Source organism: Canis lupus, chromosome 3 (assembly GCF_048164855.1).
Source record: "Canis lupus baileyi chromosome 3, mCanLup2.hap1, whole genome shotgun sequence".
Taxonomy (NCBI): domain Eukaryota; kingdom Metazoa; phylum Chordata; class Mammalia; order Carnivora; family Canidae; genus Canis; species Canis lupus.
The window spans coordinates 54740196-54767456 of record NC_132840.1 but is presented as its reverse complement, the minus strand read 5'-3'; the positions used below and the strand labels follow the sequence as shown (position 1 = coordinate 54767456).

The 27261-nt window shown below is 49.2% G+C and overlaps 2 protein-coding genes across 3 annotated transcripts in view; one reads left to right on the top strand and one right to left on the bottom strand.

The window, feature by feature from the left end:
• GLP2R (glucagon like peptide 2 receptor) overlaps positions 1-13206 on the top strand; it is a 50451-nt gene extending 37245 nt beyond the window's left edge. For both annotated transcript variants that reach the window (XM_072812071.1, XM_072812079.1), the window contains exons 11-13: positions 1871-2009; positions 10432-10473; positions 11457-13206. In XM_072812071.1, coding sequence (XP_072668172.1) covers positions 1871-2009; positions 10432-10473; positions 11457-11804 — 529 coding nt within the window. In that variant the 3' untranslated portion in view covers positions 11805-13206. The remainder of the gene's footprint in view (positions 1-1870; positions 2010-10431; positions 10474-11456) is intronic.
• A 6057-nt stretch (positions 13207-19263) lies between these two features.
• On the bottom strand, positions 19264-26343 carry RCVRN (recoverin). The gene is made up of 3 exons (XM_072812059.1): positions 25682-26343; positions 22039-22150; positions 19264-19583 (listed from the first exon to the last, which is right to left on the bottom strand). Exons 1-3 carry the CDS (start codon positions 26060-26062, stop codon positions 19468-19470), a joined length of 609 nt encoding a protein of 202 aa, XP_072668160.1. The 5' UTR covers positions 26063-26343; the 3' UTR covers positions 19264-19467.
• Between the last annotated feature and the right edge of the window lie 918 nt (positions 26344-27261).

Genomic DNA, 27261 nt, shown 5'->3' with positions numbered 1-27261 from the left:
TAAGTGGCTCCAGTAATAGAAATCACCTCCTTAGCCTAAATAAAAACCACCCGTAGTACAAATTTAACCTGTGGTTGCCACTTTGCTGCCTCTGAGACAGAGGGTTTTAAAAACACTCCTGGAAATTAAAAAGCAAAAACAAGCACAGAAACAACTCTCTTGAAATATTCTGTCCTTAAGACCACTTAGTGTTGCCCTGGGTGGGACTGGGGTTGGAATTGATGGGGCTCAGCTCAGGGGAAGGGCATAACTAGACCTGGTGTCTGTTTTCCCACTGCCTAGCACTCCCACCCCCAATACCCCATCCGTCACTGGTCTTGCACACACAGCTTATGTGCCTACTTTCCTCCTACGGTTCTAGGTCTTTTCAGGGGACAAAGGTGAGATTTTCTCATTTCCTTGATACCATTACACTTGAATGGGTCTCACAGACACAAGATCCACACTAAACACTTTCTCTTGCGTATAGTTAATCTTCCTGAGCACATCGCCCATGATCTCCTCCATCGTTAATTCCACAGGGTTGGGGTGGGGGGAAAGACTTCTTCAAGTCTGTCCCTTTAAGAAAAGTGACTTGGGCTAAAAAGTCATTAGGGATTAAACTTTTTTTTTCCAGTGTGTATATACAAGACAGTAGCTTTGTTTGTGCCCTGGGTATGAGTCACTTTTGCTAATGTAGGTAGTTTTAAATTAAGAAGCAGCTCAATGGTAAAAAAAAAAAAAAAAAAAAAAGTCATTCCCAAATGTGGCTGCTTATCAGAACCCCATGGGAGGATTCCTTAAAAATTCACATTCCCAGGACTCAAAGGGCAGAGGTTTTGACTCAGGAGGTTGACACCTCAGCTGAGGAAGCTAGCTGGCTATATCTATTTACTATCTTTCTATCATCTATCTATTATCTACCCAGCCAGCCAGCCATCTATCTCTCCATCTATCTATCCATCCATCCATCTACCCATCCATCCACCTATCCACCTATCCATTTCTCCATCTATCTCTCCATCTATCTGTTTATCCATCCATTCATTCATCCATCTGTCTATCATCTATCTTTTTAGGTTCTTTAAGGAATTCTAATGATAAACCATGTTTGGGAACCACCGGTATGTGATATGGAATGTTTGGGCCCCAGCTGTGCACTTTGCACGTGGGTGGTACAAAGGAATGTTTGTCTTTTTTATGCAGAGTGTATACAGCAGCGAGCTTCCACACAGTACTTTTTATGAGGAGGATCAGTTTCTCATTTCCTGCAGCCCTTGCTGTCTTGGGGCTGAGGGGCAGCATGGAGCTTGAAGGTCAAGCTCTGCATGGAGTGTGTAGTGTGTGAGTTTGAAGTCAGAAGCCTCATTTCCAGGCCTGGATTTGTCACTTAGTGGCTGTGTGACCCCAGATACTTCATTTGCTTTCCCTTCTCAGGTTCAATAAAGCACTGACATTGGAAGTCCTGAATAGAGAAAGAAATAGAGGCACCTGCCAGCCAGGTAATAGGAAATCTGTCATACCTGGTAGTGGTGTAGTGTCCCAGGGAGACAGCCATGCACATGGAAATCTATCCATCAGTCAAAACATTAAGATCTATAGGCATATCATAATCTTTATAGGAAAATTCATCCATCCATCCATTCATTTATTCATTCATTCACTCCATTCATGTATCCTGAGTGTCTGCCAAGAGTCAGGTGTACGGAGGCATCAGTTAAACAAGACCACACTGGCCCTTAAAGCATTCAATGTGTAGCCAAGGAGACAAACTAGAAGATCAATTATTTTTCAGTATGATAAGAACTATGATAAAGTCATGGACAGAAGAGCAGGAAACTGCCTATTCTCAACATAGCTCTCCTGACAGTTTTTTGGTTGTCATTTGCAGATTGGCAAAGTCAACACTGGTCCTCATTCCTTTGTTGGGTGTTCACGAGATTCTCTTCTCCTTCATCACTGATGATCAAGTAGAAGGATTTTCAAAACTTATACGACTCTTCATGCAGCTGACTCTGAGCTCATTTCATGTAAGTAGGCATCTGAACGTGGGTTCCTTTGCTTCGGAGAAACCCAAATGCCCTTGACCCAGATAGATTGAGAATTGAGAAAGAAACAGATAGAAACAAAGTTGTAGTGTCAACAGGCTCTCTGGCACTGGCGCCTATGGCATGAAAAGGGTGTGTAGACCAAAAGTGTTGTGTTGCCTTGATCCTGCCAGCATGACTCAGTGACTAAGAAGGGAAAAGTGGTCTGTTTCCTGGGCTGTAATAGTTGGTGTGACTCACAATCATATTAACTGTGAGTGTCAGCATGAAGCCTTTTATTATGTGCCTATTTTTGCTGGGCTCTCTGCAGGGTGTTGTGCACAATGAACATTGTCTATACTTCAGGTGACATACTCAGAACACAATACAACTTGTTAGGAACCAGTGAGTCAAGACCAGGCAGCTCTTGAAGCTTGCCAGTTGTGTCAAAATGTGTTAGAGAAGGCCAAAACTAGAAGCAGTAGTCCAGCTATTGCTCTTTTACCTGGCTATTTGGTTATCCATTCCTTAAATTGTTATCCATTACCTAGTAGCTTATAACAACAATAATTTTTATTCTTTCTCATTATTCTGGGGAACTCCAGGTGAGCATAGTAAAGATGGCTCCCCTCTGCTCCATGTGATGCCATGCCTTCCAAGATGCTTCACCACTCTTATGTCTGGTGCCTGAGCTGGGAAGGCTCACATGGTTAGGGCTGGCTGGAGTGGATTTATTTGGTCAAATTTCTGGGGCTTCATTTCTCACTGCCAGCTACTTATTCCATACAGTCTTGGGGCCTATCCCTTACTGCCGATTCTCCTCACATGATCTGTCTAGCAGGGAAGCTGAACTTCTTACATGGCAGTGCAGAGCTTCCAAGAGCATAAAAGCAGGAGCTTCCAGCCTTCTAAATGCCTAGGCCTGAAACTCATACAGTGATACTTCTTCTGCATTCTGATGTTTAAAATAAATCCCATGCGTGCCTGGGTAGTTCAGTTGGTTAAACATCCGACTCTTGATTTTGGCTCAGGTCATGATCTCAGGGTTGTGAGACTGATTCCTAAGTCAGACTCCATGCTGAGTGTGGAGCCTGCTGCAGATTCTCTTTCCCCTTCTCTTGGCTCCTCACCTGCTCACTTTCTATATATATAAAAAAAGAAAAAAAATTAAAGCAAATCCCAGATTTTTAAAGAAAATCCCAGCCTGGACTGAAGGGGAGGAGACTACACAAGGGTATCAATACTGAAAAGCATGGCTTGGGTAGCAAAGACCACAAATCCAAGCAACCATCAAAAACAGTGCTGGCAGCAGAGTCTCTGTTCAGTGGTAACCTTGGGACTAATCATTGCAAAATGCTAGTACAGGGCAGGACTTATGGAATGGAGGAAAGAGGCACTTGGCAAGCAATCCCCTCCCCCAAGAAACAACAGTAAAATCACACAAGATTGTCAACAGCAATGACGTGAAGGCCCTGGAAACCAGCCAAAGGCATACAAAAGGCTGAGAAGAGTTTATTCAAGAAAAATTGTTAAATCTGAGTAACAACAGTGGGGTCCATTTGTTTAGCCTGGAATGCACTTGTCCTTCAACCTCTCCGTCAGTGAGGAAATTCTAGTGAAAACTAGCAGCTTCATTGCAATAAGGGGCTGACTTGATGTAGATCAATCAGAGAGCAGGAAAAGCCCACACTCCTGGCCACTGTTAGATACAGTAGTAATCTCAGTGGCAAAGGATTGAGAGATGAAAATGTCACAGCCTAAGTCGGTCATCCTAGCTGGGATGAGAAACGGTCTGGCAAGCTAGCCAGAAACTCAACAGGGGGATTTGAGGAATGAGACATATCATGGGCCTTGATCAGCTCCAAAATATTTCTCTGGTAGGCTGGAGGCTTGTGCAAGGTTACATACACACTCAGGGGAGACCAGAGAGGATATTCACATGTTGCTGGCTGAACATGAGCTCCTGCACACACATCCAGGAGACACAGGAGATAGAAAGTAAAAGCCATAGAAGACTTATCAACTGTCTAAACTTGGAATGGGTCCCCCAAGCCACACACAGGTCCATTATTAAAGAGTGTGGAAGTCTTACTGATTTAAGGTGATTGAACATGACTTCTGATCAATCATTGACTAATTGTTAAGCTATTATAAACAGGATCAGGAGGCCAGACTTAAACACAAAGCCAAAAATTTTTGAAATGAGCACAGACATCAGTAAGCTGTATAAAACAGGGGAGAAAAGTCTCACAGAACTAATGGCCCAGGCAAATTTCTAAACAAATAAACACCAGCAACTACCCAGGAAGTAGGGAGTAGGGAATCAGATTCTAAAACTTCCAGTTTGTTAAAAAATAAAAAAATAAAAAAAATAAAACTTCCAGTTTTGAACAACAAAAACAAAAAATTATGAGACATGCAGAGAAACAAGAGTGTGACCCTTACTCAGGAAAAAGAAAGCAGTCAACTGAAACTCTCTGAGAGGTCGCTTAGCAGACAAAGAATTTCAAAGAAGCTGTTATAAATATGTTCAGGAGTGCCTGGCTGGCTCAGTTGGTAAAGTGTGTGACTCTGGATCTCAGGATTGTGAAATCGAGCCCCATATTGGGTGTAGAGATGACTTAAAATTAAAATCCTCAAAAAATATATGTTTGAAGGACTGAAAGAAATCATGTTTAAGAAGTTAAAGATCAGCATGATGACAACGATTTATCAATTAGGAAATCTCAATACAGAGAGAAATTGCAAAATAAGAAACAACCTGAAAAAATTCTAGGGTTGAAAAGTACAACAATGAAAATGAAAATTTCACTTGGGAGGCTTGATATCAGAATCAGATGGCAGAAGAAAAAGCCAATACATCTGAAGATAGGTCGGTTGAAATTCCAATTTGAGAAACAGGAAAAAAGGGATGAAATAAAAGAGTCTCAGAGATCTGTGGAACACCATTGAGCATTTCAGCATACAGTCCCAGAAGGACAAGAGAGAGAAGGGAGAAGAAAAGTTCTTTGGAGAAATAAGGGCTGTGCACTTCCTAAAGGTGATGAAAAACATTGATCTATGAATCCAGAAAGCTCAATGAATCCCAAAGAAGATAAAACAAGGAGATCCCCACCGAGAAATGTTATAATTATATAAATGTTATAAATGTTAAATGTTATAGTTCAACTGTTGAAAGCCAAACGCAAAGAGAAAACTCTTGAAAGTAGTAAGAGAAAAATGACTCATGACACACAGGGACCAACAATACAAGTGACACCTGACTCAAATCAGAAACAGTAGGAGTCTGGAAGCAGTGATATGACATAATCAAAATGTTGAAAGAAACATAATTCAACCAAGGATTCTATATCCCGCAAAACCGTGTCACAAAAACAAAAACAAAAACAAACAAAAACAAAGGGCAGCCTGGGTAGCCCAGCAGTCTAGCTCTACCTTCAGCCCAGGGCGTGATCCTGGAGACAGGGGATTGAGTCCCATGTCAGGCTCCCTGCGTGGAGCCTGCTTCTCCCTCTGCCTGTGTCTCTGCCTCTCTCTTTCTCTGTCTCTCTCTCTGTCTCATTAATAAATAAATAAAATCTTTAAAAAAAATTAAAAAATAAAATGGAACATGAGAAAACATCTGTTTACTTCCAAATGCTTTTGATCTCATAGAACCCTCACATTGTCACCATGAGGGAGAAATTATCCTACCACTTTAGTGACAGAGGACTCAGAGGAGGACTTCTGCATGCCAGTAGTCATCAGAGATGAGGTTTCTTTGTGGAGGTTGAGCCCCTGCTGGGAAGCCCTCTGTCATAGTTCCTCATGCTCATCAAAGGCCAGAGGCAGAGCCTGGGGCACATGGTCTGGGCAATTGAATGATGGCTCCTTTTTCCTTCCTTTTTAAAAAAATATTTTATTTATTTATTTATTCATGAGAGACAAAGAGGGGCAGAGACACAGGCAGAGGGAGAAGCAGACTCCCTGCAGGGAGCCCAATGCAGAACTCGATCCCAGGACCCGGGGTCATGCCCTGAGCCAAAGGCAGATATCTACTCAACCACTGAGCCATTCAGGTGCCCTGGCTCCTTTTTCCTTCTGTTGGAGCTAAGCTGTATGTGGCTCTGAGCTGCAACACAGAACCTATTGCTGGCCTTGTTTATTTTCATTATGAAACCATGTTTAATATATTTCAATCTTTGGGGGGGGGATTTCAATGGTGAAGCTTTAATAATTCAGGTTTCCTGTGTTGTTTGGTGTTAACCTTCTTTAAAAGATAATCATAAATTATAAACAATTTCATTGTCAGCAATGAAACAAGAACCAAATAGCTATTATGTCAGCAGTATTTGTTGGCTTTTCTTCCTCTGAGGGCTTGATAGGTTATGTGAGCCCTTGGTCAGCTGAGCTCACATGCCCAAGACCCTCTGAGGACCAGAAGCTTATGGGGGAACTACATGGGACAGATTTTGAGGAATAATCAGCTTTTATCAGACTCCACTGGCAAGGGAGCTTGTGTTAGCAGCTCCACTGATTGTTCTGTGACAAACTACCCCAAAACTTCATGGCTCAAAGCAGGAACTGTGTTGTTATCTTTAATGATTCTATAAGCTGGGCCTTCTGGACTCAGCAGGGTGATATTTTTGATACATGCAATTTTTAAAATGGGCCTGAAAATATCTGAAAGCTCAGTTGGGCTGGAACATCCAAAATGATTCATTCACATGGCTGGACATTGACACGGGCTGTTGGCTGGGGCTCAGCTGAGGCTCTTGATCATAGAATGTCGTATCAGTTCTCCTCCACATGGCTTCTCCATCCACCTTGGGCCTGGCAGCTGGACTCCCAGAGCATTCCCAGAGCAAATGTTCTAAGAGAGAGAAGGTAGAAACTTCCAAGATTTCTTAACGTATAGGCTCGGAGGTCCCAGAAGGTTACTTCCACCACATTGTACAGGAGTCACAGATTCAAGGGGAGGAGAAACATGGTCCACCACTTCATGTGAGGAGTAACATATGCTTATAGGGAAAGGAGAGATCCTTGGGTCCATTTCTGGGGACTTACCACCTCACTGGATCTTTTGGTCCTGCAACTAGAGCTCTGCCTGCTGCCATGCATCACTGAGAAACGTGAGGATCCTGTGTTTCCTGTGCAAACTGAGCCAGGAAACACACTGACAGGGCCTGTGCATGGACAGAGTACTTCTGGGTACCCCTGCACTACTCCCCTCCATCCTCCCAGGCAGAGGTGACAGCATGAGTGGGCAGATGTGTGGGGGCACATCCGGTGGGTCATATTTTAGTGCATCAGCGGGAACTGTCATGGGCCCAACAGAGGCCTTTCCTTGCTGCTTGGGGGCTTCTTCACTCTTCCAAGAGCTTATTTCATAGAGAATTTCACCATCAAGGGATCTTTGGAGAGACTTGTCACCAAGTGGTGGTGGCATCGGAAGGGAGTGCCATCTGTTCTGTGGGACCACTCCCTTCACACTCATTTTATCTAGAATGAGAGTTAACCGGACTCCAGGAGCCTCTGAAAACAGTCAATCAAGAACCCAAAGAAGTGAAAGACATGTGTGTGATGTGGAATCCTATTTTAGCTAACTCATTCGTGAGGATTCCGACAGGGGAAAGCTACCTCTTCTAATATCATATGCTCAAGGGCATGCATAATCTCCCTGCCACTGTATGGGGCAACCAGGAACCCCCAATGAGACTGTGTGTGTGTGGCAGTACCACCATGCTGGTACCAAACTGGTACCACCATGCCCCTGTTTAGGAGCTATCCCCATGGAATAAAGGGTGCATGGAGAAAGAAAATCCCACACTGGTGAGCAGAATCCAAACACATGACTGACATCAAGATAGCCAGCACGCCAAATCTCTAAGCCTCCATAAGGAAGACCATAAAAATCCTCCCCCGGGGCAACATGTTATAATCCCTTTATAATATCAGCTCCTTTCCCAGTACCAAACCTCCCTTACCAGCTGCAGGGGGTGAGAGAAATATTATCAAGAGAGATGGGAGAGTCGGTCTGCACTCTGACCTTCACTCTTCAGTCAGAAACGTGTCCTTCCCTTGTGAGTCCTGCCATTTTACGCTGTTCCCCTCCCCCCCCAAACACTCAGGCACTTGGGTCCTGCACATGTATGGAGCTCTAGTACTTTAGACACACAGCCCAGGTGCCACAGATGCTCACATGACTGGGGAGGCCGTGGAATGCAGGTTAGCGCAGCTGGGTATCACATCAGGAAGCATAAGAGTCAGCAAATGCAGGAAGACAGTCACAAGCTACAACAGCTTTGATCCCAGACTTCTTGGCAGTCAGGCAGTGAATCCAGAAAAATCTTCCGACATCAAGATGGGTATCCCTCTCCAGAAACTTCCCCAACACAGGTGCTTTGGAAATGGAAATGCCACGTAAAGGTGGCCTGTCATTTCCACTGGGACCCTTGGTGCCCACAATGCTTCATAAATGACAAGGAAGACAACAGAAAGGAGACCATCCTGCTGTATTTTAGAAATCATTGCGCATTGTACAAGGCGAAGCTCTTGTGTTGTTAGTAACAGAAACCCAACTCACTCACTCACGTATTCCTTTTACAGAAAGGGTTGAGCTTCTCTCATGTGTCAGGCATTTGTTTTTGGTTCTGGGTGTCTGGTAGTGAAAAGACTGGATAAAGACGCCAGCCTTGCTGGGTGGGGGCAGAGAGGGACAGTTAATAACCAAGTTGCCCAGTAATAACAACATAATTCTGGGGCTGCAAAGAATATAATCAGAGAGCTCACAGCTCACGGTGACTGGAGAGGCTACCAAAAATTGAGCGGTCGGGTAAGATCTCTCTCTTTTACAGATATTTGAGCTAAGAGCTGAATTTTGAGAAGCCAGTTAGGCAGAGATTTGAGAGAAGAATGGTCCAGAAGACAGAAAGCATGAAGGGACCTCAGTAAGCAATGAGTTGTGTTAGTTAGTGTCCAATATAGCCACCAAGGATCTTTGCCTCCTGGTATTCATGGCCCCACAGAGTCTCCTCTCACAAGGAATAGGGTTGATCTGCATGACTGCTAAGGTACTGTGGGCATTAAGGAATGTGGCTTTTGAGGCCAGGTCATCAAGAGGTTGTAGCTTCCGCCTGGCTCCCTTGGGTCACCCACTCGGGGCAGGTTGGGGAGCCAGCTCCCTTGTCACGAGGACACTCACACAGCTCTGTGGCAGAGACCAGCACCTCCTACCATCAACCAGCATCAACTTGGCAGGCATGTGAACCATCTTGGAAGCAAGTCAAGCCTTCAGAACACTGAGGTCCCAGCCAACATCTTGTCTGCAACCTGAAGGATGACCCTGAACCAAAATACCCAGCTAAGCCACTGTTGGATTCTTGGCCCGTAGAAAGTTGTGTGAGATGGTAAATCTTGACTGTTTTGATCCACTGAGTTATACAGTGACAGGTAACTAGTACCTTAGCTTGAGATGCTGGAGGAAGCCAGTGTTGCTGGAATGGAGTGGCTGAACACAAGCGGGTAACAAGAAGTGGATAAAGTCAGCGACACAGACACAGAGCCTAGGTGCCTTCTGTGGTTAGGAGATTTTTTAATTTTAATCTACATGTGATGAGAAACCATGGGCATGGAATCATCTATCTTTTCAAAAGAAATGTTGACACAAGAAGGGGTTATTTATTATGTCACATAAATGAAAACTTCAGGATCAGGCATTGGTGGATCCGGGTATGCATACGAGATTGGAAGTCTGTCTCTTACCTTCTCCAGCCTCAGTTTTTCTCTCTCTTGGCTTCATTCTCAGACAAGCTGACTCCCTGCAGCTGGGAAGACACCCATGGGTATCTCTAGGCTGACTTTGACCATAAAGTTGGCAAACAGAGGGAAGAGAGTGCAACCCTTCCTCCATTCCCAGGCAAAAGAACTCACATCGGCCCTGCTTGGGTCCCCTGACCATTTGGGTTGATTATTGTGGTGATGGCCATCCTAGAACATGGGGACCATGATCGACAACCCTGCCAGAAGCCCAGAGAGTAGGGCAGCATCAGTTCCCAAAGGGAAAGAATAAAATTGAGGCCAAAAAAAAATTAGCAATGCTCACCATGAACAAGTAGAAATGGGACAGCGGTCTTGTACAATATTTGTATAATTGAATGAATAACACAAAGTATTTAGGATTTATTCATCATTAACCTGTAGGCATCTAAGCACATACCTGGGCTGATACGGGTGGTGAAGGTCAAAGTCAGAAGAGATCCCAGTGAAATCCAAGCTAATGTGACCAGGATGGCCAACTCCAGTTAACGCTAGCAATGTAGTCACCTGACTCTTCTGGGGGCTTCCCAGATGCGTGGGGGGAGGGGGGGCTTGGATTCTCCAGGCCACTCCCAGACACATCTTCTCCTGAGGCAAACCTCATGCAAACCTCTTCCTTTGCTTGCAGGGATTACTCGTGGCCTTGCAGTACTGCTTTGCCAATGGAGAGGTACGTCTCCGAAGCTGCCGTTCGGGTTCTGGTGAGGCTGGGGCTGGCGTCCTGTAGCCCCCACAGGTTTCTGGTTGTGTGATGGGGAACATGGTGCAGTGACCAGCATGTACCCAGGGCAAATGCATACTGTGAGCACCCAGTAGGGCGAGCAGGGGGCAGTCCAGAGGAATGGGAAACGGTGTCGGGATGCATGGAAGAGGCTCAGATCCCCGCTCTGGCCCTGCTGGGGGCACTCAGGGACCATTCATTAAAGGTGACAGAGGGAACCTGCTTGAACTTTGGAGTCCAAAAATCGGGATTCTGGCTGTGACTCACCCACTTAGCAGGTCTGAGTGCGTCGGGTTCCTAGAGCTCTTTGGCCCTCAGTTTCCTGATCTGTAAAATGGTTATAATAGCAGCCCCTGGTTATTATTGTGTGGCTCTGAGCTTTCTGGGTTTCCGGTAACTATGGTGATTTGCATCATCATCATCACCATCATCATCATCACTACCAGTTCTCTGCTCCCTGGAAAGAGGCTTGAAAGGGGGAGGGCAGGCGGTTTCCTCCTGGCTTTAGGAATTGGTGGCATCTCCAGGCCCTCTTTCACCCCCCAGAATGTAAGCTCCTGGACAGCAAAACCCACTTCCCTCCTGCTCACTGCTGTCACCTCTGTCTTCCTACAGGGTGGGGGGGCTCCTTGTCCACCAGGCAGGTGTCATACACACCTCTACACAGTCCTTTCTGGAACACTTATATCTCAAATTTTTGTCTCCTCGCCTCACTGTCCTGCTCAGTAGCCACATGGTGTCACTACCATGTGCTGTGCACACATAGGCTTGTTTACTCCTCTCTGTGCATCTCCACAGTTAGAAGGTAAGTTTCCCAGGGGTGGCACATGGGAGCCATGCAGTGAGTGATTGCTGATAGGACACACACACACACACACACACACACAGCCAGGTGACTCGGGAACAGTAACCCGCCCTCTTATCCCTCGCAGGTGAAGGCTGAGCTGCGGAAGCACTGGGTACGCTTCTTGCTGGCCCGCCACTCGGGCTGCAGTGCCTGGGTCCTGCAGAAAGACTTCCAGTTCCTGGGAAAATGTCCTAAGAAGCTGTCCCAGGCAGGCCGCACGAGGACACGGGAGAAGCTGCAGCCCTCGCTGGGCGGTGGTAACAACCATGGACAGCTCCTGCACCTGGCCATGCATGGCTTGGGGGGACTGGGCCCCCGGCCCCCACGGGGACACGCAGCCTGGCCCCGGGGCAGCAGCCTGTCTGAGAGCAGCGACGGGGACTTCACCCTGACCCACACCATGGAGGAGATTCTGGAAGAGAGTGAGATCTAGGCTGGAGGCCCGCCGCCCGGGGAGGAAGGAAGTGGCACGTGCCACAGAGCCCTCGGGGTCTCCCCATGCACAGTGCCCATTTTGGCGTGAAGTTCATGTCCAGGTCTCTGATGCTCAGACCCAGTGTGGAGGATGCCCTAAAGGCTGAGCAAGGCCCCGGGCCATTAGGGTCGGGCTCAGTGACTAAAGCAATACAGCAGGGCACTGGAAGAAAACCACAGGAGGAAGATTCTAGGAGAACACACGTTAATGGCCAAGAGTGTCGCTTTGGAGTGTGCAAAAATGCATGTGTATTTGGGCGGGTACGTTGCCGTGGGATGAGAGAGATACAGCCTTACACTAGCGGGAGCACCGGTAGGGCAGTCATCAGGACGTATTGCCAGATTTGGTAGTTAAAACACATAGTGCTCAATTTGATTTGCATTTCAGATCCACGAATAATCTTCTGGTGTAAGTGTATCCCATGGGGTATACGTGATCTGCAATTCAAATGACATTGCAAGGCCACTATTTTGCCTAGCAGCTCCATTGTCAAGTACACTCTGCCAGCAGGGTGGGGACTAGGGTGAGGTAGGTGAGGAACCCGGCTTGGGTGCAAGATTTAAGACAGCACTGGAAAAAAAATCTTCAAGATAAGTAATATTTTAACACGACATTAAAAAAAAAAATCCACAAGCTTCCGCAGATGGGCCATTTCTAAAGATAACTTTTTATTAGCACAGTGCCAGGATGAGGGTGAGACCAGCGAGAGACCAGCTCATCCAAATGCAGAGTCTGATCCTGACTTTATTGAAAACATTGGTATTTTGCCTGTCACGGGTTTTGGGGCGTGAATTTCTATTTTTAAACAATTGCACCTAAAATATTATTTATCTCGCTGATTCCATGTTTCCGCCCTCCCCCCTGGAGTCCCGGCTCTGCTTGCCAAGAGGAGAAACTGGAGCAGAGGCACTGGGCAAGTGCATAACAAAGCGAAGGTTTATTTTTTTGGTGTCCAGATCATACATAGCTCAATCATTAAAAGTATACGTCCTTCTAATTTCTCCCTGCTCTAAATATCCCTGCCTTCCCTGCTCAGGTCTGTTAGCTTCTAGGGAGCTGGGGCCCTGCTGTGTTCCTAGCCTGCACCCAGCACAGCAGGTTCAGACTAGGTGCCCAGTATACACTCGGCGATGACATGGGACAGAGATGTCTTTGGAAGCATCGGATGCTGTTGGGGATCAGTGACCCAGGACCTGACCTTGAATAGGAGAAGGAAGTTTATTTTTTTCCCAAAGCATCTGTAAATATGTTCTCCCTGCCTCGTCACTCCCCAAATGGGGTGGCACGTGCACACACACACACATACACACACCCTGCTTGCTCTTGTCTCGTTAACAATTAAAATAACAAGTTTATTTAATTGAGTCTGTATCGGGTCAATTCTTTGACACGTGTTTCTCACTGGGTGCTGAAGGTCTCTTGTGTCCTGAGAATCTGGGGCATAGTTTCTGGATAGATGTGAAGGAAAGGGCTGTGGCATTGAGCCTCCTTGGGGACCCAGAGGAGGGGATGGAGAAGGCAGGAAGGGACAGAGGTCAGAGGTCAAAAGGGTGGGAGGCAAGTGTCTCCCCTCATCTAGACCACAGGTCTAGAGTGTCGCTTTGGAGTGTGCAAAAATGCATGTGTATGTGGGTGGGTACGTTGCCATGGGATGAGAGAGATACAGCCTTACGCTAGCGGGAGCACCGGTAGGGCAGTCATCAGGGCGTATTGCCAGATTTAGTAGTTAAAACACATAGCGCTCAATTCGATTTGTTCGAATTCTTGGTGCCTTGAAGATCTGGCTTAGTGGGTCTCAATCCTGGCCTGACAATCACCTGAGGAACTTGCTTGGAAACACTGATGGCTAGCCATGACCCAGAGATTCTGATGGAATTGGTGTAAATGAGCCTGGACATAGGTATTTTTAGAAATTCTTGAGTGATTTCGTTCTTTTTTTAACTTTTCTAACTGTGGTAAAATATATGAACACAAAATTTACCATGTTAACCACTTTTAAGTCTATAAATCAGTGGCATCAAGTGTATTCATACTGTTGTCCAACCGTCTCCAGAACTTTCTCACCTTCCTAACCGAAACTCTATCCCCATTAAACACTCACTAATCCCATGGGATGCCTGGGAGGCTCAGTGGTTGAGCATCTGTCTTTGGTTCAGGTCATGATCCCAGAGTCCTGGGATCAAGTCCTGCATCTGGGTTCCCCAAAGGGAGCCTGCTTCTCTCTCTGCCTGTGTCTCTGCCTCTTTCTCTATGTGTCTCATGAATAAATAAATAAAATCTTAAAAAACAAACCAAAACACTAACCACACTAACCCCGTATCTCCTAGGCCCAGCCCCTGGCTACCACCATTCTACACCCTGTCTCAGTATGTGATGGCTCTAGGTACATTACATAAGTGGAATCTCACCATATTTGTCCTTTTGTGACTGGCTTATCTCAGCACACTGCTCTCGAGGTTCACCTATCTTGTAGCATATACTAGAACCTCCTTCCTTTTCACAGCAGAATAACATTCCACTGTGTGGATGAAATATTTTATTCCATTCACCATGTGACGGACACTGGGTTGCTTCCCCGTTTTGGCTACTGTGAAAAATGCCGCTGTGGGTTTGGGTGTGCAGAGGATTCTGTTTGAGTCCCTGTTTTCAATTCTTTGAGTAGACGCCTTGGAGGAGAACAGCTGAGTCCTAAGGTCCTTCTGTTTAATATCTTGAGGAACCACCAAGCCATCCTCCACAGCAGCTGCACCATTTTGTATTCCACCGGCCGTGTGCAAGGGTTCCAATCTATCCAGTCCTGGCCAACACTTACTTTCTACTTTTTTGATCATTGCCATCCTGATGGGTATGACATGGTAGCTAGGGTAGTTTTAACTTGCATTTCTGTGGTGACTAAAGATGTTGAGCACCTTTTCATGTGATTATGGACATTAGCATATCTTCTCCGGAGAAATCCTATTCAAGCCCTTCGCCCATTTAAAAAAATGAGGCTGTATGAGTTTATTGTTTTTTGTTGTAGTTGTTGTTGTTAAGTTGTTGAATTTCTTTGTATGTTCTGGATTTTAAGCCTTTACCAGATATATAATTTGCAAATATTTCCTTTCCTTCTGTAGGCTGTCTTTTCACCCTCTTGATGGTGTCCCTTGACGGACAAACGCTTCTGGTCATGATAAAGTCTGGTTTATCTGTTTATTTTCTTCTATTGCCTGTGCTTTGGGGGCCATAGCCACCTGCCTGGCTTTCATATGTGATCAAGGTCTAAGACATTGGAAAAGGTATCAAGTGACACCTCCCCTCCAAAACTCACTATGCTCTGCTGAAGTCCAAATAAATAAGCCTTCCGTCTGTGACAAGTACAGCTTAGAAATTCTTCATTAAGAACAGACTTGACTGATTTTCACAACTCTGGGTAATAATTGACGTTAAGTGTGGTTGGCCCAGTTTTGTGGAGCTGTTTTATTTTGTTTTTTGAAGGGTGGGATCTCAGCTAGGGCCTCAGTTGAGACACACACACCTACCTGAGCTCATCTGATAAATTTGTGTGGCCTCCAAGCAACAGAAATGGAGGTGGAGTGGGCAATAGGGTGTCTGTGTCCCCATCTGGCTCCATGGACAAGGCCTGAGCCCTGGTGTACAAAGGGAAGCCACAAATCACATTCAAGAGAGCTGTTGCCAGGAGGCAGTGACAAGAGCTGTTTCTGTGACACATGCCACTCCCTGTGGCCCTACGCCACAAATATTAACCCAGAAGGCTCACCAGCAGCTCAGTGCATAGCTTGGGTATGTATATCAGAAGTACTGTAGCCTCGAGGCATCTGGGTGGCTCAGTGGTTGAGCATCTGCCTGTGGCTCAGATCATGATCTCCTCTATTCCCTCCTTCCTTCCTTCTCTCCTTCCTTCTCTCCTCCCTTCCTTCCTTTCTCCCTTCCTTCCTTCCTTCCTTCCTTCCTTCCTTCCTTCCTTCCTTCATTAAACCATCTTGCAAACCTCCAACAGTACCTATCCAGATTCTTCCACAGTTAGCTTTAAGTACTTAACGTGTTTCAAATACAGAGTAGGGGATCCCTGGGTAGCTCAGCAGTTTAGCATCTGCCTTTGGCCCAGGGTTTGATCCCGGAGACCCAGAATTGAGTCCCACACCGGGCTCCCTGCAGGGAGCCTGCTCCTCCCTCTGCCTGTGTCTCTGCTTCTCTCTCTCTCTGTGTCTCTTATGAATAAATAAATAAACAATATGTATAAATTTTTTTTAAAGTTCTATAGCCTTGGTTGGGGTGAGAATGGTGGTATCTGATGTAGCAATGGCACCTGGTATTGAGAGACCTACTGGTGAGTCTGTCAGGGACACCACTGAGAATGCTAAGACATACCGAAGGGGCACTACACAAGAGGCTGGAGCCTGTGAGAGCAGTTTGGATTACTGCTCTTTAAAAGACCCGTTTCCACCCCTGAGTTTACATGTATGTGAGGAAGCAGAAATTTAGATGTGAAATGACTCCCCCCCCAAGGTCCCTAGAGTGGACATCTATTTTTAACACTCTATTTCTCTTATACTAATAGGACCCAAATTTTCCTCTTGGGAACTATACATCTCCCCACTCCCAGTTCATGACGTCTGAGCTGTCTCAGCTGCACTCTCGGCCCCAAGGCTGGGGACAAATTCTGCTCAGCCAATCCCAGCAGGACAGCCCTCTGGCACCAGATATTGGGTTAGGGATGGGCATAGAACCAAGAGCCCATGAGAGATGGTCCTGGGACTTGGGCTGGGATTCTCAACAGAAAGCCACCGCCCCCCCTTTTTTTGCTGATATTGGAACCATGGCAGAGTAAGCCTGTATCTGCTGGTGCCCATCTTGCCAGAGCAGGAGGGAAAGCTTCCCTGAGAATGGAGCCATCACAGTAGAAAGTGAGGCCAGGAGAAGGAGAGGAGTCCCTAGGCATTGTGGGAGCCCCTGGATTAAGCCAGACCTAAAGCTAGCAAAACTCCTGGGATTTCCTTTACGTGACTCAATAAATTCCTATCTGTGCCACAGCAATCCGTGTTGGGTCTTCTGTCCCTTGCATCCGAAAGAGTCTTGATGACGTAGCTCAACACCACCTCCACCTCCTTCTCTTCTCTTCAGTCTAGTTGGCCTTTGCACCACTTCCGGATTCTCTCAGCATTTTCCCACAGAGAACCCTAGAGCAGGGCAGGACCCAGCCCATGAGGCCCTGCTGCCCCAAGGCAACAGAAGACATGCTAGTTATGTTAGCACTACTGAGCTCTCCACTGGCCGTAGAAGATCCAGTGGCCCCTTTATGCCTTTTATTGAATCATAGATCAACAAGGTTATTATGTGGTGTCTCTACTTTTACTTTATTTTAAAATTTTATATATTTATTCATGAAAGACACAGAGAGTGAGGCAGAGACACAGGCAGAGGGAGAAGCAGGCTCCCTGCGGGGAACCCAAGGTGGGACTCGATCCCAGGACCCTAGGATCATGCCCTGAACCAAAGGAAGATGTTCAACCACTGAGCCACCCAGGTGCCCCTTGTGTCTCTGCTTTTAAATTCAAATGACATGGATGCTCCAACCCCAGAGAAAAGCCTTCAACCTCACTCCCCAACAAATGAGGTTCACTCATGTAGGGCAGTGTGTGGGGTGGTGGAAAGAGTACTGGAGCCCTTTGGGTCTACCCCTGAGCTACCTTGAGCTGAACCCAAGATCCTTCTCCCCCTGAGCTGACTCTTCTGAGTGACTCACTAGTCTGGTCCTGGAGGGGTGTCTTAGGCAGGTAATTCTAATAATGACTCTCTTCCTTGAAGAACCACTGGACTACATCCTGTGTAGAGCCTCTCCCCCTTCCAGCTCTGATCCTATGCAAAACCAGAATTCTCTGTCCTGTCATGTCCAGGCCCAAACTTTTGAGGCAGCCTAGTGTAATCAAAGGGCCTCTAGTTCAAGTGCCAAATGTGTTCTTATTTTGTGGCTTCAGTGTCCCCATCTACACCATGGGGCAGGATGCCTGGCTCCCAGGAATGGCTCTATACTGAGTGTTAGGATTGCTCCCAGACTCACCCTCCATGAAGAGCAGTGCTTTCCAGCAGTGGCGATTGTTCTATCACTGTGGAGGTGGGGGGGTCACCCCAACACTCCCAATTGGAGGCTCCCCTGCCTCAGGGGGTTGCATATAGGTCAGTCAAGTGTCTGGGACCTCCATATATTTTTCTGAGCTCATTTTGGAGCTTAAGCCTAGAAAGTAGATGAGCCTCCCCAAAAAGTACAAGGCTATTAAGACCCTGCTGGTGGAGTTCCAAGGTGTCCCAGGCCCCAGAGCCGTGACAAGGCGATGTAGCCCAGTGGGTAGCCCCAGACAGCCTTTGCTCATTAGCTGGTTGACCCTGGGCAGGCTGCTTGCAGTCTCTGGGCCTCCTCCTCACCTCCAAAATGAGGGCCCCCACCTCTCTTACCATATCCAACTTGAACTTATTGTCATCAGATCCTGAAACCCTGCGACCAAGGACCCTCCCTGAGCTTCTCATCGTGGTGGATGGCATCACTATTCACCCAGAACCCAGGCCACAAACCTGGCTGCTGTCTGCCATTCCGGCCACTCCTGTCATCCCTCCTCCCCCTGCAGCCAGTGAGGAGGATGCTATCTCCAGAGCGGTCCTACTCTCTCCAGGCTGGTCCTCTCTGCTGAGGGCTCCTGGGGTGACTGTAAAAGTATAATGTTCAGGCTCCCGGCTCCTAGTCCTGCCCCTCTGACGTATTTCTCCCAGCCAGAGGGTTGTCTTACAAGCATGAGTCCCTCCTACTTCAAACCCCACGGAGAAGCCCCATCTTTCCATGGGCTGCAGAAAAGCCTGGCATGCTGGTCCCTGCCTACCTTTTAGGCATAACTCACAGTTAGCTATCCCTCCTCCTAGGGCTCCTCCCTGGGCTCCTCCCTGGGCTCCCTGGCTACCCTGGCCTTTTCCAGTCCTGGAATGTGACATTTTCATTCCTGCCTCAGTGTCTCTGAGGGGGCTGTCCTCTGGGACCCCGTGCTTCCTGACTCCCATCCTCCCCCAACCCCCCACCTGCAGGCCATGGGGCCTTAACTGAAATGTTTCTATCTGGGAACACCTTCCTCAACTCTCTGGAGGAGTCAGCCCCTCTGGCAGTACTTGGCACATCTCCAGGGTCACCTGACTGTCTGAAATGGTGTCTTGTAGTGTTACAGTCCCCCGTGCTGCCTGCTTCCCTGTCACACCAGGCCCAGCACCCCAGCCTGTGGCCGCAGGGGCCATGCACCCTTGTGTCTGAGGCCCAGTCGACAGAAATCATTTCCCTTTCCAGCTCAAGAACAACCCAGCTGTGTGCCCAGCTCCTCTCACATTTATTGGAACCTGCTTACCCAGCAACCCACAAAGGAGCTTACACGGGGTGGGGGGTGATATTGAGGACTCCTGTGACCTAATCCTGGGATTATCACCGAGGCATGGGCCCTGGGGACCGGAGGTGGGGGGTAGAAGAGGAGGAGGGATGCTAAGGCCAAGGAAGCCCCCTTGGCCCCTGGGGCATGTGCACGTGCTCACGTGGGGGTTTCTGTGCTGGGGGAGACGGGGGCGGGGGGCGGGGAGGGCCAAGCAGTCAACATCAGGGTTTCTTTTCTTTTAATTTTTCCTTCACTTTTCGAGGCTCAAATTGGATCAGTCTCAGAATTTCCTTATTAGCCAGGGTCCCCTCGATGAACTCCTCCTCTGTAAGTTTATCTGTGCATGGGAGGAGAAGAAAGGCTGCAGTCAGATTCGGCTGTCCCAAGTCACAGCAAGGCTGGTGCTGGCCAGCATGCCCCGTGCGGAGGTATCTGTTACGAAAACACTGAATTTCTGTGCCCCTGAGGGTACAACCCATCACCCCCAGATACCCAGCTCCTTCCCAGGATCCCCGGACCTCCCCTCAAACCAGCAGCAAAGGGTTAATGAGAGGACCAGCCCAGGAGAGCCTGGCCCCTAGTGAGGTCTCTCTGCCTCCCTCCCAGCAGGGGGCTGACAGCTCCTCTGTGCTGAAGCCACTGTGCTTGGGGCTGAGGCCACTGCAAGGGGGTGGCTCAGAAAGGAATGAGACAGAGTCCCTGTTCTAGGAAACTCTTGGTCTGATGCGGAGACACTCCCACGTCTAAATAACTCCAGAAAGAGACAGGTGCTTCTCTCTGCAGATGGTGATGCTCACACTGCCTGCACCGAGCTCAACAAGCTTAGCTGAACCAACTGGATTTCCAGTGGCCTGCGCTCTGCGCCTCTCTGACACCCTTAATCCCTCCCGGGTGAGGATCCAGAATGGGGTCCTTGTCCTTGCACAGGTCCGGGTAGTGAAATTTGGGCTTTAAAGTCTCAGCTGCCTTATCGGCCTCAGGTAGAGCTTGAAACTGCCACGGTCAAGAACCTGATTGTGGAGTGAGGTGCTGTTTCCGGAGGGGGTCATCTGAAAATCTCGGCCTCCAAACACCACCACCTCCCGTGACTGTGGCATTCACCTGGGTTGGTTTTCAGGGTAGCAAGTACAACAGGGGGACATAGCACCTGGCAGACCTGAGAGATGTCTGGTCCTCCCAGATGGGGTCAGTGGGGGAGGGGCCACATGGTGCGAAGAAGGAGGAGGAGGAAGGGGGGAGCAGGTTCCGGAAGGGGAGGAGACATCGAGGCTGGGACCACTACACCCACGCAGCAGAGTTGAAGGAGGTGCTCACTGCGAAGTCAGTGGGGCACAGGACTGGCACTGGGAACGATCAACTGCTTTGAATGCTCGCCCAGGTACCTCGCCTGCTTTCCCCTGGATCCAGGCCCTTGGCAATGACCTTCTTGCTCCTCAGGCTTCTTCCTGGACTGCAGATTGGTGGCACCGGGGCCCCCTGCACCTGCCCCTCCTCCTGACCTGCCGAGGCCTGTCCCGGAGACCACAGAAGGAGCCCACACTGGCTGCGCAGAGGTGCGTGGGCCATATGTCACCAAGTGAGGCCCTTCAGGTTCTCAAAATCTCCAGTGCCGGCTTCTCTCTTAGAGAATCAGCTGAGGAGGCCCCGCGGGGCTGCGGGTCCCCAGGTGGCAGCAACCAGCTGCAAGCCACAAGAACGGGCAGCCACTTGCCAGGTCCCCACATGTCGGGGGGCTCCCCGCCCAGCTTGCAGCCGTGCCCACGCCGCCCCTCTGCAGTGCTGCCTGCGTTGGCCTGAGCATCACGCACCTGCAGACCAGCTGCCCTGTTCTGGAATGCCTCCCTGTTTTCAGGGAGACCCCACCTCTCCAAGGGCTGCTCGTGGCCAAAGACTGAGCAGGGGCATTGGAGGGACCGAGGCAGGCTGGCCTGTGGAAGAAGGGGCCCCCGGGGGCTCCCCTGGCTTTGCCAAAACCTTCAAAAGCAGGGCTGCGGCCTCAAGTCTTCAGCGGCCCTGGGCTCTCTACTCGGGGCCCCGCTGCCCTGCAGTCTGGGCCTCCCCAGGCTCCTCCAGCCCCTCCTTTCCCTCGAAGGCCAGTTCTCAATAAATCGCTTCCAACCCAATCTAAATCTAATTCCATCTGTCGGAACCCAAATTAACTCCCCAGCGTAAAAGCAGGTAAACTGAGATCCTGCTGACTTGGGACTCGACGCCCCTTCAGACACAGGCCGAGCTGAAGCTTTGCCCTGTCCTCACTGTGCAGAAAGCATTTTAGGAACCAAGTAAGGTACACCCAGGCGTCTAGGTGAGCACTTCCGCTGAAACAGAAAGTGGTTTGCAGAGCCCGTAACCCCGCAGTGGGTACGCCCTTGGCTAAGGAGCTGCTGTTCTGACTTAGCCATTCTTCCCCCGGCGCTAACGCTGCTCTAAGGTGCCTTTCCTTCCCTGGCCTTCCAGAATCCAGACCTTCCCCCTGCCCCAGGGAGCTCGGCGGTGATGGAGTCAAGGGGCAAGGGGGATGTGGCACCAGTCCCCACCAGCAGCATCTGCTCCAGGGGGACAGCGGAGCTGGGCTGGTCTGCTTACTGTCCCCCTGCACCCCCAGGGATGCAGAGATCCCTGCAGTGCATGCCAAGATGAGGGGTCCCCTCTCCCCCAGGGACTCAGATAGCCCTGCAGTGCATGCCGTGAGGAGGGATCCCCTTGGCCCTAGGAAGACCAATCTCACTGGGGCCTCCAGGAAACAGCCCATGACTCTAAAACCAGACGCTTTTAAGGGGGAAGGAATTCACCATCATCTTTCTTTCCAAAGAATCCCCAGATCTTCTCTGCTCGTTTCTCTGGGGTGTTCTCATCCTCTGGAAGTTGCTTCACATCCTCAGGACTGATCATTTTGAAAATAGCCTGCAGCACATAAAGAGGAAGTTCCCATCAGAAGGAGAAGCAGAGGTTACCCTCCCCCACCCCCATGCCCAGGGCCAGATATCCCCCCAAGCAGAGGTGAAAATACAGATTCCCAGGCCCCAGCCTGCCCAGGGGAGCAGAGTTGGGGAATCTGTATTTTTTAGATCCTCAGAAGGGACAGGGAACGGAGTGAAGGGGTAAAGAAGGCTTTCACTTATTTTGCCCCTTCTCTACACCTATGGAATTTCCTGACCCTGTAGAAACAATACTTTCATTTTATTTAAAAAAAATGAAAATGAGATAAGAAACAAAAAGCTTGGGTGCCTGGGTGGCTCAGTCAGTGAAGCATCTGCCTTCAGCTCAGATCATGATCCCGGGGTCCTGAGATCAAATTCCTCATCGGGCTCCCCTCAGGGAGCCTGCTTCTCCTTCTGCCTCTGCCTCTCTGTCTCATGAATAAATGAATAAAATCTTAAAAAAAAAAAAAAAACAAAAAGCTTTCTGATAATCCCACAGCAGCCACCTCAAATGGCTTCTTTGGGGTCCCTGTGGTACCTTGGTTGCCCAGTTGGGTTGGCTTATGGTGACAACGGCTAATGTTCATGGAACGCGTAACATGCCCTTGTACACGTAACCTCCACAATGGCCTTATGAGGTGGGTTTCATTGGCCCCATTTTACAGATGAAGAAACGGAGATTCTAACCAGGCAGTTTGGTTCTAGAACCTTCATCCTTGCACTCTATCACTTGGAGAGCATCCAAGGGGCTGGAGAACAGAGAGGGACAAGGTGGTCTCAATGTGCCCTGCCAGCTCCAGGTTATAGGATCCCATCAGCTCGTTAAGTCCAGCCCAGCCAGGCCAGAGTGGACACCTGAGTGGCTCCTGAGCCCATTCCAGCCCATGCGCTGAGCGTTGGGGCAGACTAGGGGTGCAGGCAAGCGTGTTGGGTGGAGTTGGGGGCACCTTGCACACACTCGGGCAGGGGCAGTGTTGCCTGTGACATTAGCCTGGAGGGAGGGCGAGCAGGTCTGGGAAGTTTCAGCACCAACATGCTATAGCAAGAGGAGCAAACTCAGCAGCTCTGGGCAGCAGCCTCGGCCAGCAGCATTCAGAGCCCGGGGGTGCCCAGCAACCCAACTGTGGGTGCCGGGTTCCATCTCAGTCCTGAGCCTGGGGAACCATGTACCGGCCCCACAGCTAAACTCTGAAAGTGCCTGCCTGCCTCGCCCAGTTTCTAACTCCAAGGACAGCCTGTCAGGACCTCGGAGAAAGAGCTATCCAGTCCTTACCCTGGGCCCCGAGGTTTTTCCAAGGCCACATAGCTAGTTAGTGGTGTAACTGGGATTAGAACCTGCAACTTTGGACTCCCGGGGCAGCGACCACGTGATCTAATGAACTGAGCAGCCCTGCACCAGCTTGCACTGCCTCAGCCGTGGATACTGTGGATACTACCCTTACCTCTCCCTCTTTCCCTTCCTCTTCCTTTTCCTCAAGGAGCACCAACTTGTAGGCCACCGCTGGGCCTGACGTCCTGTTGGTGGTCATGCTCCCTGCATCAGGCCACCAGCCAAGCCAAGGGAGCTCGCTCTGTGGGTAGTGCCCGGATTCCAGGGACTTCCCCACCCTTAACGTGAGGCCTAAGTCAGGTCTGCTGCCCAGAGGCTGCCTGCTTGGCTGCTTGGTTTATGATTTCTCCTAATCAGGGGGAGAACCATGCAAACACAAGCAGGATTACAAATGCACCAAAAAATGAGATAAACTGCAAAAGACATTCTTCTCCTTTTTACCAGGAACAGAATTAGGGGAATAACGCAATGAAATGGGCTGGGGGATTAGTAGATGCCAGGAAGAGATGCCAAGTGAAGGGGAATACAGATGCCATCATAAGAAAAAAAAATAGAAACATCTTAATTGTCCAAAAGTACAGGGCTGGTTAGGTAATTTTATGGCCTTTCCATAAGATGGAATTCTTTTTTTCTTTAGGTTTTATTTATTTATTCATGAGAGACACGAGACAGAGGCAGAGACACAGACAGAGGGAGAAGCAGGCTCCCTTTGGGGAACCCAGATGCAGGACTTGATCCCAGGACCCCGGGGTCACAACCTGAGCCGAAGGCAGATGCTCAACTGCTGAGCCACCCAGGTGTCCCATAAGACAGAACTCTAAGCAGCCATTCAAAATGGTTTTGAAGAAACCATTTCTTGATAGGGAAATTGTAACAAAATAATAACTGAGAAAAACGTCTTATATATCATAGTTCTAAAATTATTTTTAAATATATATATACAGATAAAGGACTAGGATGGTAGGATGCCTGGGTGGCTCAGGGGTTGAGTGTTTGCCTTCGGTTCAGGGCATGACACCGGAGTCCTGGGATTGAGTCCCACACCATTCCCCGCAGGGAGCCTTCTTCTCCCTCTGCCTGTGTCTCTGCTTCTCTCTCTGTGTCTCTCATGAATAAATAAATAAAATCTTTTTTTTTTAAAGGGCTGGGATTGTATACGTTAATACATTGACAGTAGCTCCCTCCAGATGATAGAATTAAAGGCAATTTCAATTGTCTCCTGCATATATTTCTAGGGTTTACAAATTACTTACCTATTAAATAAAAGTATTCTTAAGATCCCTGTGATCTTCGCAACAAACGATAGGATGCCAGGCCAGTGTGGGGCAGGGGGAGAGTGTGTTTTGGAAGTGCTGGCCAGCAAGGCTCCTGCAGAGGCTCAGTCCAGAACACAGGGCAGCAGGTGAGAAAGTGGAGGCCCCCGGGGGTGATGTGGCCTGCCCCTGGCTCTAAAGACTAAGAGGACAGGAACCCCCAAATGTTCATGACCCCCAAAGCTGGCCTCCTTCTACTCTGTATTTTTTTCTTTCTTTCTTTCTTTTTTTTTTTTTTTTAAGATTTTATTTATTCATTCATGAGAGACACAGAGAGAGAGAGGCAGAGACACAGGCAGAGGGAGAAGCAGGCTCCATGCAGGGAGCCTGATGTGGGATTTGATCCCGGGTCTCCAGGATCACACCCTGGGCCAAAGGCAGATGCTAAACTGCTGAGCCACCCAGGGATCCCCTACTCTGTATTTGAAACACGTTATGTGCTTAAAGCTAACTGTGGAAGAATCTGGATAGGTACTGTTGAAGGTTTGCAAGATGGTTTAATGAAGATGGAAGGAAGGAAGGAAGGAAGGAAGGAAGGAAGGAAGGAAGGAAGGAAGAAAGGAAGGAAAGAATAGAGGGAAGGAAGGAAACAAAATTTAATTAACACAAAATACCCAGATTCTTCTTTAGGAGGAAGAGAAGCTGTGGGGAAGTGACCCACGTACTGGAGACCCCTCCTCGCACACTTGGAGCCCCTGACCCCCCGCAGCCTGGATCCCCACTCCATACGGTCAGCCCCGTCCCCTTGAGCAGCAGCGGCAGCAGCAGGACCCTAGATTGTGGACACCGCCCCCACCCGACCCCCCGAACCCCCTGGACCCAGGACCCCGGGGGAGCCCAGTTCCGCTGTGCGGGGGAGGCCGAGACTGACCATGACGATCTCTAGCACTTCGCTCTTGCTGATGGCCCCGTTGCCGTCCACGTCGTAGAGCGAGAAGGCCCACTCAAGCTTCTGGTTGGTCTTGCCGGCCGAGGTCATGTGCAAGGCGATGACATACTCTTTGAAGTCCAGGGTGCCGTCGCTGTTGGCGTCGAAGCTGCGGAACACATGCTGGGCATAGGCCTTGGGGTCGGCCTCAGGGAAGAACTTGGAGTAGATGCTCTGAAACTCCTGCTTGGTGATGCGGCCACTGGGGCACTCCTTCAGGAAGGACTGGTACCAGCTGCACAGCTCCTCCTCTGTGAACTTGGTGTTCAGCTGCAGCTCCTCCAGGATCTCCTTGGAGAGGGCTCCGCTCTTGCTGTTCCCCATGGGTGAGGCCGCCTGGGCCCGGCCGGGCAGCGCTGGCTGGCTGGGCTGGCTGGGTGGGTGGCGAGTGATGTGGTCTTCTGCAGCTGGAGACCGACCCGGAGGTGCTGGTGGATTAGAGGATTTGTGGCTGGTTCATCCCAGTACTTGGAGGGAGGAGGGGCCAGGACGGGGGAGGGGGTAGGCTCCAAGAACTACCCCCCCACCTCCAGATTAAAAGAAAGAGCTGACAGCAGGTCGCCAATCCATCTTGGCCTTCGGGGAGGACAGGACAGGAGGTCAGAAGCTTCAGAGCCAAAGCCTTGGTCTCTCCTGCTGCTCCTTGCCTCTCCCTGGTCCTCCCTGACTTCAGCTCTCCAGGAGTCACCGTGCTCATGACCTCTCTTTCCCCCAAACTCTGAGGGTGCCAGGGGCAGGCATGGCATCTTGCATTGAGCTCTATGCTGCAGTCGTGAAAAGGCAGGCTCTTGGAACAAACTGAGGGTTGCAGAAGGGGAGGGGTGGGGAGAGGGGGTACCTGGGTGACAGGCATTAAGGAGGGCACGTGATGTGATGAGCACTGGCTGTTATACTGTATGCTGGCAAATTGAATTTAAAAAAAAAAAAAAAAAAAGCCAGGCTCCAGAGCCAGCCCGAAGTTCAAATCCTGGCTTTGTGATTTCCTGGCTGTGTGACCCTAGGCATGTTTCTTTTTTTTTTTTTTTTTTTTTTAATTTTTTTTTTTTTAATTTATTTATGATAGTCATACAGAGAGAGAGAGAGAGAGAGGCAGAGACATAGGCAGAGGGAGAAGCAGGCTCCATGCACCGGGAGCCCGACGTGGGATTCGATCCCGGGTCTCCAGGATCCCGCCCTGGGCCAAAGGCAGGCGCCAAACCGCTGCGCCACCCAGGGATCCCCTTAGGCATGTTTCTTAACCTCTCTCTGCCTAGAATGGTCTCCTAGTCCTTCACCTCCTTTATGGCTTTCCTCAAATGTCACCTCCTCAGCAAGGCCTGGATGGATCACTCTGTTTACAACACCACACCGTGCCCCCAAGCCCCACTTTATGTCTCTTCCTCATAAGTACCCCTTCCGACTCACTTTTAATCACTCTATGTGCTGTGTGTCCCCGCACCAGAATGGAAGCTCCGTCGGAGGCAGGGGTTCTGTCTGTTTTGTTCCCAGCCGCCTCTCCATCACCAGAATGGTGCCTGGCAGCT

Bases quoted from the DNA above. Each gene is read 5' to 3' on its own strand.
- RCVRN (XM_072812059.1), bottom strand. From the start codon at position 26,062: ATGGGGAACAGCAAGAGCGGAGCCCTCTCCAAGGAGATCCTGGAGGAG. The intron at 22,151-25,681 runs GTCAGTCTCGGC...TATGTGCTGCAG, and splicing joins AAGTGCTAGAGATCGTCATG to GCTATTTTCAAAATGATCAG. The intron at 19,584-22,038 runs GTGAATTCCTTC...TCCCATGCACAG, and splicing joins CTTTGGAAAGAAAGATGATG to ATAAACTTACAGAGGAGGAG.